The sequence below is a fragment of the Mauremys mutica genome, chromosome 20 (genome assembly GCF_020497125.1).
Source record: "Mauremys mutica isolate MM-2020 ecotype Southern chromosome 20, ASM2049712v1, whole genome shotgun sequence".
Classification (NCBI taxonomy): Eukaryota; Metazoa; Chordata; order Testudines; family Geoemydidae; genus Mauremys; species Mauremys mutica.
This window is the reverse complement of record NC_059091.1, coordinates 419,090-433,872: the sequence shown is the minus strand read 5'-3', so window position 1 is coordinate 433,872 and position 14,783 is coordinate 419,090. Positions and strand designations below refer to the sequence as shown.

Below are 14,783 nucleotides of genomic sequence, written 5' to 3'. Positions count from 1 at the left end.
GGCTGCACATTCACATAGGCCTTGTCTTCACTCGGAAGAAAAGTGTGTTCTTGGAGAGGCAGTATGGCCTAGTGGATGAGTACTAGACTAGGACTTCTGAGCTGTGGGTTCTGGCCCTGTGGGGTACCCTGGGACAGGGCTGCTCTGTGCCTCAGTTTCCACGTCTGTAAAATGAAGCTAATGCTCCTGCTTTCCTTACTGATGAGGAGAGCTAAGGATTATTTTTGGCTAACACAGGGCAGTGCTAGGGTTTGTAGTTTTCACATGCGTTATCAGGACAAGGTAAACCCTAGGAAACCCCCATAGTCTCTAACTCATGTGAACATTACAAACGGCCATGGATCTGACCTCCTGTTAGCTGACACTACCCTTATTCCAAGTGAAAGGGCACCCACAGGGAGACAGTCAGTGTCCCCTCCCCCAAGAACTGACAATCGAATGAGACCAAGGAAGGCTTATGGGGAAACTGAGGCATGGCGCAATGACACGACTCGCTCACCCCAAGAGCTGGGAATGGAAAGCAGCTCTCTTGAGGGCCGAGCCTCACAACTTATCCTCCAAACCAGGCTTCCGCTTCCTCTTCCTCCCTGAGCTCTCGCTTCCTGCAAGTCAGCAAGTGGAAATCAAAAAAGTGAGCCAGCCCCTCGCGAGCTGCCCGCTCTCTGCAGATCGCGCCGCACGGGGACCTCAAGAGGCGGGAATTAGGAGTAGCGAGGTTCAGGATGACGGGCTGCTGGGAAGGAGGGACGGAGCCTTTCACGGCTTGTTTGATCCAGCCCTGGCTAGCAGCAGGCTAACGCCAGCATGGTCTGACGGGCTGTTTGCCTGGCCACGGAAAATGTGGCATGTAGCACCACTGGCTTCCATTCACGGCAACTGCGCCAGGAGGGTTCGAGAGGAAAGGCCTAATGCTGGACTCATCGACACTGGTGTAAATCTGGAGGAACCTCATGGAAGTAAATGGATTTACTCCAGATCCGTGCTCAGATCAGAATCGGGGCCGGAGAGTGATTGGTCCCTTAGCCTAGACTTTCTGGGTCCTAGCAGAGAAACACTGACAGGGCAAACTGGGGGCACGATCAGACTCCACTCTTATAGCGTCCCGCATCCTCCATAGATCTCAAAGCGTTTTGCAAAGGAGGGTCGCCAGCACTGGTGTACAGAGGGGGAAACTGAGGCACAGACAGGGAAAGTCACTGGCACAAAGAAAATCAGTAGCAGAGCTGGGGCTAGAACCCAGGTGCTCTGACTCATACTCTCCCCTACTTTAGTCACTAGACCCATGCTCCCCCCCAGGTTAAAACCCAGGTGTCCTGACTCCCAGGGGCCTCCCCGTTACTCTAACCTACTAGATCACACTCCACTCCTAGAGCTGGGGAAAGCCTAGCTCCCAGCTTTAACCACTAGGCACCACTCTCCTCCTAGAGCTAGGAATAGAACCCAGGAGTCCTGGCTTCTAGTCCCCACTGCCCCCCCCAACCAGATCACCCTCCCCTCCCAGGGCTGAGAACAAAATCCAGCCCTAAAGACCCCAGTTGCTCACCCATTAGGCCACGCTGCAGCCTCTCAGCCAAACATCCAAGGGAAACCATCGTCTTTAACACGTTGTGCACCAGCTGCTCTCTGTCTAATGTGCTCAGATGACCCCCTCCCCCCCAGTATCTGACAGTCTCAGAGAAGTGCTCTTACACGACACACACACAAACAGGGAAACTGAGGCACAGCGCATCCGTGCCCAAGCAAGGAACTGCGTCTTGGTCTCCTGCTCCCAAGCTAGTTCGGTAATCACTGCTCCGTCGTGCCTATGCTGCTGGGAAATTGATCTAGCCGCAGCAGAATGATTCACCCCTCTGGCTCTATGGGTCGAGTTCCCCATAAACAAGAGCCCTAATCCGGGGGCTGCGAGGGGCGGTTGAGCTGGGTTTTTACCATTGGAGGCAAGAGCAGGATCCGGCCCCCTGCACTCCAGGAAGCGCCAAAGCCCAGCCCCCAGGGAGAGAGCCGATCCAGGCCCAGCCCTGTCCTCAGGTGGGTTCAAGAGGCTTATAACTGTAGCTTAGTTAAATTCCATTCTGGCCAGGAGAGCAGCAGCTTTCTCGCCCAGGAATGTCGTGGGGGGAGCAGTCAGGGGCTTCTTGGCAAAGCGGCTGCCTCTGAGTGCCAAGTCGGTTTGCAGGGGCCCTTTGCCCGCTGCCTGGCACGGCTGGCTCCCCTCCGGCCTGGTTGCTGGGGTTTATGGAATCTCCCCCGGCAGGGGTCGTGCTTCCATTAGGAATCCCAGCGCGGGCTCCGAGCCTGCGGGAGCCTGAGTCAGACGCTGGGGGGCAGCAGGTGTCTAGGGGGAGGCAGGTTAGTGAGGGAAAGCAAGAGGTAGAGGAAGTCAGGGCTCCTGGGTTCTACTCCCAAGTCTGGGAGTGGGGCCTAGTGGTTAGAGCAGGGGGGCTGGGAATTAGGACTGCTGGGTTCTATCTCCAGTTCTAGGACAGAGTGTGGGCTAGTGGTTAGAGCTACAGGGAGAGTGAATTAGTAGAACTTGTAGGCTCTATCCCAGAATCAGGCAGGAGGGGGGTGGGTGAGTGAGTGGCGGGATGGGCGGGTGCGCTAGCTCTCAGGACACCTGGGTTCTATTCTCATCTCTGCTGCTCATTCACCTTGGGCAAATCACGTCCTTGTTCTGTGCCTCAGTTTCCCTCTCTCTCCAGGCTACGGCCTCAACTGCAAAAACAGCCTTTCTGGTTAATTGCTGCAAGCGTGACCTGCTTTACTCAGGCAAGTAACCGTCATTGAAGCCAATGGGCTACGTACGTGAGCAAAGCTGCACATGGGATCGAGTGGAATCAGGCACGAGGCTAGGCGTCAGGAGAGCTTAACTCGACTCCCAGCTCCACCATTGACCTTGGGCAACTCACTCCCCCCCCCCCCGGTGCCGTGCCTCAGTTTCCCCTCCCACCTTTTGTATATTTAGCATCTGAGCTCTTTGGGGCAGGGCTTTTCTCTCACGCTGTGTCTGTGCAGCGCCTGGCCCAATGGGGCCCCTGATCTCAGCCGGGGGCTGCGCACCTTATGGCTGCAGCTGCGTGTGGAAAAGAGGCTCCATCCTCTCCGGGTGGGGCAGGTGTGGGGGTGGCTGCCCCGGAGCCGAGCTCAGGCGGGCTGGGCCGATCTCCCCTTACCTTGGGGGGCAGGATCCCCTTGGCTACAGATAGGCCCGGGAGATCGCCAGCTCTCTGGGGCATCCTGGGACAGGGGGGTCAGAGGGAGCCCCTTGATCCAGGCTGATGCCGCTGGGGCTCAGGTGAGCCCCGCCCAGGTGAGCAGGGGGGCGGGGCCTACCTGCCTGGCTGCCTCAGGTGCGGGAGGAGGGAGGCACCTGCTTTCCCCTGGGTCACATGGGCGAGAGGGAAGGCGGAGCTGGCCAGATCGCAGCCCTGGGAGGGAGCGGACGGAGGGTCAGGGCCGGTGAGTGCGGGGAAGGGGATCGGGGCTCTATGGGGCAGCCCCCACCTATGGAGCAGGCAGGGCTAAAGAAACCCCCTCTGCCCCTTTAAGAGAGCCTGGACTCCCCCCTCCCATTTCATTTAATGCCAGGGGACCCTCCGGGGCGGGGGGGGAGGCAACTCCCCCCTCCTCCCCCTTGGAATTTGGCTGCTGCTGGTGGAGGCTGGTCTGTGCCCCCCAGCTGTACCTTGTGTCTGGTTTCTCCGGTGCCACAGATCGGGGTGGGGAGATGCCCCCCCCGGGGTTACCTACACCCACCCCCAGCCTGGGCCCACCGTGGCGTGGGAGCGGTGATCCCAGCCCAGGGCACAGGCGGCGAGAGGCCTGGCCGCCCCTGGGAACCCAGGCGATCGGGTGCCTGGAGTTGATTCATATTGGAGACCGGGTTTCCTGGTCTCCCCGGGTGCTTCCTCCTTCGGGGGAGCCCCACCCCCCTTCCGGGAGTAGCCCCGGCTGGAGGGGGCTGGGGAGGGGGTCGCTCTGGGCGGGGGTGGCACACGCGGGGTTAATGAGCTCTGGGTGACTTTCACTGGGTTTGTGCTTAATCAGCTGGGTTAAAAATTGACCAGCGAGGCCCAGCTGGGCTGGGACCCACAGAGGGAGTCGATATGGGGGGATGGGACCCAGGGGCACCCCCGTTTCTTTAAAACCATCTCCCTGCCCTGAGATGGACTTGGCAGGGCCTTGCATGGGGGGGGAGCTGGAGTGGGCTAGGCTGGGGGGCCATCACTAGCCCTGGGGGGCCATCGCTAGCCCTGAGTGGCTTGGGATGTTGCCGCAGGATCTGGGAGAGGGCTGGAGATTTGCCCTTGCGGGGCTGGTGGCTCCTGCTGCTGAGGGCCAAAAATGAGGTCTGTGATCTGTGACCTGGGCTCGTGCTTAGGGGGGCAGGAATCTGGCTGGGGACTGAATGATTCCTTGCTATCTCCCCCCGCCGCTGCCTTCATGCCGGAGGCTCTGTGCCCCTCAGACCCCCCCCCCCCCATGGCAAGGTCCCCTCCTCTCTGTGCCCCCTTCCCCAATGCTGGGCTGTCCCATGCCAGCTGCTCTGTGTCTCACCTCCCTCACTTTCCCCCATCCCATGGTCCCCCATTCCCCCTCCCCCATACCAGGGCACCCCCTTCCCAAGGGGGTTCTGTGTGCCCCCCATTGCCCCGCATACCAAAGTCCCCAAGGTCCTCCTGCTCTGCACACGCCCGGGAGCCTCAGTAGAAAGGTGGGCCCTGCCCCAAATGTGTGTCCACACCAGGGAAATTTGGTGTGGCAGCCCCCTCGTGGCCCACCGGGACCTGCACCCCACCACGTTCACCTGCACAGCTGCCCCCCGCTGTTCATCCCCCTGGCCGGGAGGAGGGGTATGGAGAGTGGCTGCTAGCGCCGGGCTGGGCTTCTCCCTGGGAACTCTGGGCCTGGTGGGTTTTACCTTATCATCTGGGTTCCTCTAGCGCCCCCAAAGGTGAGCAGGGCCCCGGTGTGTTGGGTGTGGTGGAGACACCGTCTCTTGCCATGTAAGCTCTGTGGGGGCAGGGAATCAAAATAGAGGAGAGGGGAAAAGAGTTTTCACAGGGTAGCAGGGGAAACTGAGGCACGGGAGAGTGACTGGCTGGAGGAGGCTCAGGGAGTCGGGCAGAAGTGGGAGTGGATCCCGGGTCTGATTCACAGGCCTGTGTCTTAGCCACTAAACCATGCTCCCTAAGCAAGCGTGTGCGGCTTCTAACCTGGCCCCCTTGATAAATAGCCTCTGGCAAGAGGCAGGCCCAGCCCCAAAGAGCTTGCAGTCTAAATAGGTGGGAGGGGAAACTGAGGCACAGTGAGTTGTCCACGGTCCATGACCATGCTGGGAAGGGAACTGGGCTCTCCTGGTTCCCAGCCCAGAGCCCTAGCCACTAGGCCACGCTGCCTGCCGGGTTCTCCGTAGACCTTGCTGAGTGTTCGGGATTTGTTGAGATGACCTGGCTGTGGGTGTCTGCAGAGGCCTGTGGCTTATTTGAAATACCAGAGAGCAGCATTTCTGATGGCAACTGGAAGAAATGTGGGTTTGGTTCGTGGCGGTACCTGCTATTAGAGTGATTGCCTGATGGGGGTGGGGGTGGGGAAACGGGCCGGGTTTTTCCTGGGATGGGAACCACAAGGAGTATGGAGCAGTGGGTAAAGCAGGGAGGGCTGGGACAGGAGCCAGGACTCCTGGATTCCTTCCCGAACCTGGGAATAGTGTCTTCTCTAGCTTAGAGCTGACAGCCAGGACTCCTGGGTTCTATTCCCAGTTCTGGAGGCATTTGCCGCTGGTTAGAGCCGGGGATCAAAAGCCCGGACTCCTGGGTTCTGTTCTCAGCTCTACCAGTGACTCGCTGTCTGGACTCCTGGTTTCTGTATCTGGCTGTGCGCTGGCCCAGCACTCTGCCTCCCTCTCGCTGGGGCAAGTCCTGTCCCTGCTTGGTGCCTCAGTTTCCCCATCTGTAACACTTGCCTTCCTCCCGGGGCGTTGGGAGGCTGGATTCGGCCAAGGTCCGTGCGGTGCTTTGGTACCCTGGCCGCTTGCACGGAAGATGCAGCAGCAGCTCCAATGTTTCTAGGATGAGGATCTGCTGAGAGCAGCAGGGATGGGAAAAGGGTCTGTTCTGTGGAGAGGGCTCCCTGAGCAGGGGCCATGGCAGGTTTGCTACACCCCACCCTGCCCCTTCGAGCTTTGTCCTGCCTAATTTGGGGAGCCCTGGGTGACAGGAACAGCCTAGGGCCTGAAATCCTCCTCCTGATGAAGACATTTGCATCTCCAAAGGGCTGGATCACTAGAAACTTCATTCCACACACCAAGGAGGCTCCTTCTACCTGTGCTCCCCTCTGTCAGTGACTCTGTGCACCCCATTTCAGGGTTCCCCATTCCTCTCAGCCCCCTATCCACCTCCTGCCAGGGGCTCTGTGTGCCCCATTCCCCACCATTATCTCTTGGACTTCCTTTTCGTGCCTTCTGCTGGTTCTTTGATCTGGAGCCGATTCAGCCCTGGTCAAAGCTCAGGGATCTACCCACCAGATGTTGGGGGGGCTCCGTGTGTCTGCTGTTCTCCGCCACCCCTGCAGTTTTTCTGATCATCCCCCAAATCGACAGGGTGCTGCCCCAAAATATCCCTGGAAGTGATTGGACAGGGCATTGCAAAGTTATTGCGTTTCGGACAATGCAGAAGGGCCACCAGGTAGATCTTACGGACTCCTGAGCTTGGCCACTAATGGGTGGGGCGTGCGGCTTTCTAGATACTTTGCACGGCCCCTGTCTGGCTACAAACCAGGGTCTTCACAAGCTTTCACAGATTTAGCCTCATGATTCCAGAATTTCTGGGCACGTTCTAAGCACCTTGATTGATTTGGGGGGTGGAAACTGGAACAGGCAGATTCCGCCAGAGGGAGAGAGGGGAACGTCCGGCCTGCCGAGGGCCCAGTTGCTGCCGCAGATGGAGGAATCTCCCTGCCCGTAGCTGGTCCCAGGCAGAAGCTTAGTAAGCTGTGTGCACTCTCGCTGGGTGGGCAGGTCCGACCGAGAATGAGGTGGGATCCCCCGGGGCGAGGTGCTGGACAAAGAATAAAAGAGACAGTCCCTGCCCCCGAAGCACTTGTCTAAACAAACTTTCCCAATCCCTGCTGGGACACAGGGCGGTCTTGTTTTCTCTTATTGTACAGATGGGGAAACTGAGGCACGGAGCGGGGCAGTGATTTGCCCAAGGTCACCCAGAGGGTCAGAACTGGGGATAGTGCCCAGGGCTCTGTCTGCTAGGCTGGCACGGTGATGTCTGCTTCCAGCTGCGTTGGGGCTGGATTCTATCCCGGAGGCAGCCCCACGAGGAGCAGCGTCACGCTTGCCTAGCACGGTGCTGAAGGCTGCATCAGCTGAGGCCTAGGCTGGCTAGAGGAGGCAGTGTGGCCTAGCAGACGGAGCCTTGGGTTGGGACACCTGGGTCCTAGGCCCAGCTCTGCCTGCTGGGTGACCCTGGGCAAGCCACTTTCCTGCTCTGCCGTGCCTCAGTTTCCCCATGGAGGGAATGATTGCGACCTCCCTTGTAAAGCGCTTTGGGATTGGCTAGATAAGAGCCTAGGGTTATTTCTGCACGTGCCCGGTTCCGTTCTCCCTGACTCCAGCTCCTGGCGCGCTGAGTTCCTAACTTAACCCTTTAGTGACTTCAGCACAACCCCGGCCCCTGCCAAAGGAACTGGCTGAGAGAAATCCTGAGCAACCGAGCTCAGTCCGGGGAGGATCCCAGCCATCCTTGGAGCCACGGGGGTGAACGGAAGCAAACCAACCAACCTCCACGAGAGGTTGTAAATGCTGGGGGGGGGGGAGCTCCAGAATCCCTTGCTCAAACGACCCCAAATTCGGACCACGGACCCTCCCCGGCGCCCCCATGAGGTGCAGCAAATTTCACGCCAATCCAAGTACGTGGACGGATCGTAGCATGCCCAGAAGAGCCGACCTGGTGGAGGGGGGTAGGCTTGGTGGTCTGTGGGTCTAAAGGTTGCAGAGCTGGGGGAGGGTGTCACTGAGGGGGCGGGGGGGGGTTACTAGTGGCTTTGACCCCTTTCTCACTGTCCTTTCCCAGGTGCTGAAACCTTGGGGGCTGCCGGTTCCTTGTCATCCCCATCTCCAAGGGCCCCCCACGCCCCCCAACGGGCTGAGGACGCTGGGAAGCAGGAGGCTGGGCTACGGTTGCACCATCAGGATTGTGGTCCCCCTAGGGAGAGGGGGCGTGACCGCCCCATGTCCCCCCCTCCCTCCCAGACATCCGGGGGAGCGATGGCGGGCTACAGTCACCCCTTGCTCCTGGTCGTGGCCCTGCAGTCCCTGTTACAGACGGCCCTGGGCCAAGGTAGGTGGTGGGTTGTCAAGTGCATCTGCTTACACGCATCTTGCTGCTCCAACGGCCCAGGACCGGAAGGAGACTCCCCCTCCCTATAGGCAGTATAGGCCCTATGACACACATCTGAGCAGTTCTGATTCCATGCAGCAGAGGGCAGCGGTGCCCCCCCACGGCAATAAAGTGGATAGAATCATTCACTGAAGCCCGGTGCTAGCAAGATCTGCTGCGGGCAAGTCCCCCTGGCAGGAGGCGGCAGCTTAGCTTGACTAAAGTTGCTGCTGGGCTGTCGTTAGTCGGGGCAGCTGGAATGGGGGGACTCCATGGCTTTAGATTCTGGTCACCGGGGATGCGGCCGCAGCACTGGGGTCAACCCAGCATTGCCTGGGTCAGACCAAAACACAGAGCATTGACCCTCTTGTGTGTTTACCAGCAGAGGGGTGATGGGCACAGTTAATCGGCTGCCATGCCCCACCCCAGAGGTGGCTGCATTTCAGCACTGGCTGAGCGATCCCTGCACAGTTAACAGCTGCGTGGCTGTTAACCAGCTGCCCTGTTCTACCCCAGAGGTGGCTGCATTTCTGTGGTTGCAAGAACGATCCCTGCATGCAATGGTAGGGAGGTTGGGAGAGGGGGTGTCACCCTTTGGCATGCAAGGCCCGGATTGGGAGGTTTGATTATTCTCCCCCCCCCCCTTTAAATCTTCCACTGGTGTTATTACATGGGAGAAGGAACATACAGTACCCTGGGGGGGGGGGGGGGGGGGCTCTGAGGTGCTACCGTAATACACCTTATAAAGAATGTTCAGCACCCACCACAGTGGGGTCCTTGGCCATGATGGGGGCTCTACCGTAATCCATATAATAGAGTTGATGCCTGAAGCAGGTGACTAGATTTTAATGGGGCCAGCATACAACACCTGCCCCCTCCCCACCCCCCCAGCAGCTTCCCAGGGCAGATCCTGTGGCTCTCAGTCTCCAGACACCCCCCCCCCCCCACGGCCATTGCTGCTGCCCCCCTCCCGCCAGGGCAAACCGCAGGTGTGTTTGTGGAAGGCCCCTTCCCTGTTGCGGCTTGATCCCGTCCTGTCCCGGGCCCCGCACCAGCCCTGGCGCAGAGCCGGGTTTCAGTTGTCCCGGCGCTGGGTTTCAGAGCCTGACACAGGTGGATCCACACCCTGGAGGGGGTGGGGGAGGGAGCGGCTGGAACAGGGGGTGAGTCACCTCTGTTGGGGGAATGTCCCTGGGACTGGCCGATCTCTTAGCACCCCGTCCCGTGTGTCTCTGTTTATGGGTGGAGACACCTATAAGAGTTTTAAGACCCCCCCCCCAAATGCATCAAACAAACAGTTTCAACTCCCGCCCCCAGTATGTAACTTACAGCTCTGGGCAAAGAGGGGGAGGGTCCAAAATCCTTATCAAGCAAGGACTCCGCCTGCCTTGGAAACTGTATCCAGGCTGCACAGTAATGGCTAGTGGTTAGAGTGGGGGCGGGCAGGGCAGCTGGGAACCAGGGCTCTGGGGTTCCATTCCCAACCCTGGTAGGATCTAGGGCTTGGGGGGTGGGGTGGGGTAGGAGTAGGGGCTGCTGGATTCTCAGCCCTGGGAGGGGAGTGGTTAGAGCAGGGAGGGGCTGGGAGCCAGGACTCCTGGGTTCTATCCCCAGCACTGAGAGGAGAGTGGGGTCTAGTGGTTAGAGCGGTGTGTATACTGGGACTCAGGACTCCTGGGTTCTATCCCCAGCACTCAGAGGAGAGTGGGGTCTAGTGGTTAGAGCGGTGTGTATACTGGGACTCAGGACTCCTGGGTTCTATCCCCAGCTCTGGGAGGGGAGTGGGATTTAGAAGGGGGTGCTGAGAGCCAGGACTCCTGGGTTCTATCCCCAGCTCTGGGAGGGGAGTGGGATTTAGAAGGGGGTGCTGAGAGCCAGGGCTCCTGGGTTCTATCCCCAACTCTGGGAGGGGAATGGGATTTAGAAGGGGTGCTGAGAGCCAGGACTCCTGGGTTCTATCCCCAGCTCTGGGAGGGGAGTGGGATTTAGAAGGGGGTGCTGAGAGCCAGGACTCCTGGGTTCTATCCCCAGTTCTGCCATTGACTAGCAAAGCGGGGAGGGGGTGGGGGTGACTTGGGACCATCTCTACTGTGCGGGGAGAGTCCTGTGCATACCAGGGCCCCCCCTCCTGCTGGATCCCAGAGCTCTGAGTCGCACCTGGGTCCTGGGAAGGGCTCCAGCCCCTCCCAGCTGCCTGTTCAGGCCTGACCTGCTCTCGCACAACCACCCTGGAGCTGGGAGCGTGGGCTGAAGGCCAGGCTGGCGACTGGGCAGGGCAGGATGGAGCAGAGAGGGGCAGCCTGGGAGCTGTAGTTCCCTTCCTGCATAATGGCGAGGCAAAGGAAGGGAGCGGCTGGCCTGGCACAGAGAACAGCGTGTTGCTTACAGACTGGAGGGAGAGTCCCGCACCCTAGGAGGCTGGATGGTGCATGGGGGAGCAGAGCTTGGATTGCGGGGATGAGCCCAGGGGGGCGGTTGAGTTGTACCATCGATATTGGGAGACCTGCTGGGAGTAGGGCTAGTGGTTAGAGCTGGGAATCGGGGGCTCCTGGGTTCTGTCCCCAGCCCTGGCAGGGGAGTGGGGATGAGTGGTTAGAGCAGAGTGGACTGGGAGTCAGGACACCTGGGTTCTGCCCCCAGCCCTGGCAGGGGAGTGAGGATGAGTGGTTAGAGCAGAGTGGGCCGGGAGTCAGGACACCTGGGTTCTGTCCCCAGCCCTGGCAGGGGAGTGGGGATGAGTGGTTAGAGCAGAGCGGGCTGGGAATCAGGACACCTGGGTTCTGTCCCCAGCCCCGGCAGGGGTGGGGGGGTCTAGTGGTTAGAGCTGGGGGGAGGGAGGGCTGGGTTGGAGGAGCATAAGGGCTGGCTTGTGTGCACTGCTGCCCCCTGCTGGGCAGGGACTACCATCACACCTCCCCAGCTGGTAGACTGGGCTGGTGGTTGATGGGTTTCTCTTGCTGAGCTGAGCTCCTGGGCGGGGGGCAGCAGGTCTTCAGGCAAACCGCGGTTTCTGCTGGAAGTGATACTGTCTGCTTGGTGAAGGGCCCCCAGAAGGCAGAATCAGAAGCCCCCCCGGGGTGGTGCCAGAGTGGTGCTGTGCTGCAGGGAGTGGGCTGGGGGGGCGCTGTCAGTGCTGGCCCCAATGCCCCACTGTGGCACTAGGGGGCGCTGTGGTACAGGGAGCAGGGGCTGGGCTCGGTAGGGGGCTCTGTCCCATTGGGGTCATTAAAGGTCACTCCATATGGCACTTTTCCAGGAATTGGGGTGGTGATAGTTTAGGGAGGACGTGACAGCTCACTTGGAGAACCCCAGGCTGCTGCCTCCCTAAATAACCTTCCCCCTGCCCTGGTGCACTTGAAACTGGGAATCTCCTTCATTTCCTGTCCTAAACTATTGTCTTGCTCTGCAGTGGCTAACCAGCTGCCACACCCCACCTCAGAGGTGGCAGCATGTTGGTGCTGGTGCCTGCGTAGCATCAGTGCCATGGTTGAGCCCTCTGATCACGGGGGGGGGGGGGGGTGTACACCAGCAGAGGCCTCCTAACATCAAAGCCTCCTATCGCACCCCCTTGCCATACCCCTCCCCACGCTAAGCTCTGTTCTGTTCTCTTTATTCCTCTTTTAAATCAAGCCACGAACGGGAGCACCACGACACCCACACCCGCATCGGGGCTCACGGTAAGTAGGCGTGGGGGGGGCAGATCAGCTGTGTGTGTTGGGGGGGTTATCCCAGCATGCACTGGGGAGAGAGACTTGAGTGGAACTGGGCTGGAAGCTTGGAGATATTGTACAGGGTATGTGTGTGTGGGGGTTCCAATTTGGGAAGGGGGAGGGAGCTGGAGCAGGAGGCCTAGCTCCCCACCCCTGCCCACCACCTCCTCTGGGGAGCCCCTGTCTTTACCTCCCACGCTCCTGGGGTAACCCCCCTTCCTCCCCCCTCGATCCTCAGCTCCAACCCTGCCCTGGGTCAAATGCCCGGCTCCCTTGTGCATGCAGCGTTCTCCCCTCTGTGCAAGAGTGTTCTCCTCTGCATCAGCCTCCTGCTCCCATTGCTAACACAGCCCCCCCTCCATGGCACCTCTCTGCCCGCCACGCCCACGGGGAGCTGGGCCGGGCATGATTCTGGTTCCGTCTCACTCTTCCCCCACTCCCTCCTGGCAGGAGTCGGAGCGGCTGGCGGCCATCATTGTCCCCTCCCTAGTCGGGGGTCTCCTGCTTATTGGACTCGTGATCTTCGGGGCGCTCAAGGTGCGGGAGAGGCGGCAGACGGAGGGCACCTACCGGCCAAGCAACGAGGAGCAGGTGGGTGCTCGGGTGGTGACGAACACTAACCTCCAACTGCCCCCTGAGGAGCGGCTGATCTGACCCGGGGGGAGGGGGGGGTCACACACACCCCCTCCCCGGACTGGCAGACTCTGCACCGGCTGGACCCTGCGGTTCCAGAGCCAGCTGCACACCTGGCGGGCGGGGGGGGGCCTCCTTGCTCTCTGCTGGCTGGAAGGAGCCGACGTCTTCGTCGCTGGATGCATCGGATTTGAACCTACGCCCTCCTGCTGCGGGGGAGTGTGTGTGGGGGGGTGCCGCCCAGCCAGGGGCAGCCCGGGGCAGCTTGCCTGCGAAACTGCTGGCCATGCTGGTGCTGCGCAACATCGCCTCCTGGTGGACCACTTTATCCTTCCCCATCCACCCCCGTCTGCGTCTCACACGTGTCCTGTAATCTCCCCTACCTCGGTCGGCGTCTGTCTGTCCTGGGGCCGGCTGCAGGGGGGTTGTGCTTGAAGCTGCCCGGGTCACCGAGCCGGCCTCAGCTTGCATTGCAGGCTGCAGATGGGGAGTGACTCTGTGTTGGCAACCGGGCTGCTGAAAGCGAGGCTGGCGCGGCAGCGAAGGAAGGGGAAGCTAGAAACTCCTGCCTGAGCCGCCATGGAAGGTTTTGGCTTTAAAAAAAATCCGCTGGAGGGGAACAACCGTGTCTATGCATTGTGTAAAAAACCGATCCCCTGGGTTAGTTAATACACATCAGCCCGAGGTGCAGACGGAAGGTAGGGGAAGAGAGGTTTAAGTCCCTTCACTGTCGTGCCTCATTTTCCCCATCTATCACTCCCCCTCCCCCTGGTGCTCTACAAAACCTTCTTGGGTGCATGTGGAAGGAGCCACATCACTCTCTAGCGGCTGGTGAATGCAGAGGATAATAGCCTCCTGTGGCTGTCAGCTGATGGAGCTGCTCCTTGGGTTGGGCTGACTGGAGTCAAACCTGGGCTGCTGATGGGGTCATTTCTCATGGTGTGCAGAGGAGTGAAATACACTAATAACTCAAAAAACAACTGGGCGGCCTTTTCTGCTTCCCTGTCCCTGGGGAATGAACCAAACTGCACCCAACTTAATGATCCAAATCTGCGTCCTCCGGCAGGGCCGTGATTCATCCCTTCCTTAAACCAAATCTCGTTGGAATCTTCTCCCATGTGCGGCATCCCCCTGGAGCAGGGGTCGGGGCCTTTTCCCCCAAGCCACAGTGTCCCACAGCACAGCCCCGCCCCATTGCTGCCCCTACCCCCGGCCAGCACCGGGGCTAAGGTTATTTCCCTGCATGGGGCAGCCTGTCCCCTCATCAGTGAGGCTGGAGCAGGAGCAACTGTCCCCTGCCTTAAGCTTCCAGACCCAGCTGCAGTAGAAGCCGCTTGTGAGCGGATTTCCGCACCCCATTAATCACTCGTACCAGGAGCGGTTCCCGAGCCTCGGGCTTGGATTGTGGATCTTTAACTCAAAGAGCTTTTCTCCCACCAGTGCCTTGGCCATTTGAGTTATGCGGAACACCTACCGTCCATAGGTTTCCAATAGGCTGGCCCATGGGGCTGGCAGTGCCTTTATGCCACCCGTGGGTCGTTGCTATGAACATCTCAGCCTCTTAACTTTGATGTAGTGGCAGGGAGTTCCCCAGGCTTCCAAGGGAGGGAGATGGGGGCGGGGAGCTGTTTGCCCAGGGGGCCATCCAGCATCAGGGCTTGCTAGGAACCCAGTTCCCCAACCAGCTGCCATCTTTACAGCCCCTGGTCGATGCTTCCTCGCTGTAGGCTACGTCTGGGATCTGTCCCCCTGCCTGCCGCCGGCGCCTCTGTGGCATGCTCAGTGCCTGGCTGAAAGCTTCCCCTGCTCCTCCAGCCGTCACCTGGTGCTGCGTGTTCTCCGCCTCAGTCACCTCTTCTCTCCTTTCAGTCCTCCCGGGACGACCCGAAATTAACCGAGCTGTGAGAGCCGGGAGCAAACGTCACCAGAGCATGGCCCTGGCCCTTTGAAACGGCCGGAGTTGGGATCTCCCGGCCCCATGCCCACCCACTGGTCAGTTCCTCACCCCGCCCTCCCCATGGGGTCACTCCGCCCAGGCTGCCTCTTACAACCT

General features: G+C 59.9%; 1 protein-coding gene across 2 annotated transcripts; it reads left to right on the top strand.

Moving 5' to 3' along the window:
• Positions 1-3,396: 3,396 nt before the first annotated feature.
• Positions 3,397-14,454, top strand: LOC123353491 (protein crumbs homolog 3-like). Of its 2 annotated transcripts, XM_044994594.1 has the most exons (4): positions 3,397-3,459; positions 8,082-8,348; positions 12,018-12,064; positions 12,548-14,454. In XM_044994594.1, exons 2-4 carry the CDS (start codon positions 8,240-8,242, stop codon positions 12,749-12,751), a joined length of 360 nt encoding a protein of 119 aa, XP_044850529.1. In that variant the 5' UTR covers positions 3,397-3,459; positions 8,082-8,239; the 3' UTR covers positions 12,752-14,454. The 2 variants fall into 2 exon arrangements, with proteins under 2 accessions (XP_044850529.1, XP_044850530.1); XM_044994595.1 differs by lacking the exons at positions 3,397-3,459; positions 8,082-8,348 and adding an exon at positions 10,456-10,812.
• The last annotated feature ends 329 nt before the right edge of the window (positions 14,455-14,783 follow it).

Excerpts from the sequence above, each read along its gene's own strand:
- LOC123353491 (XM_044994594.1), top strand. The coding sequence starts at position 8,240 with ATGTCCCCCCCTCCCTCCCAGACATCCGGGGGAGCGATGGCGGGCTAC. Across the intron at positions 8,349-12,017 it reads ACAGACGGCCCTGGGCCAAG|CCACGAACGGGAGCACCACG; the intron begins GTAGGTGGTGGG and ends TTTTAAATCAAG. Across the intron at positions 12,065-12,547 it reads CACCCGCATCGGGGCTCACG|GAGTCGGAGCGGCTGGCGGC; the intron begins GTAAGTAGGCGT and ends CCCTCCTGGCAG.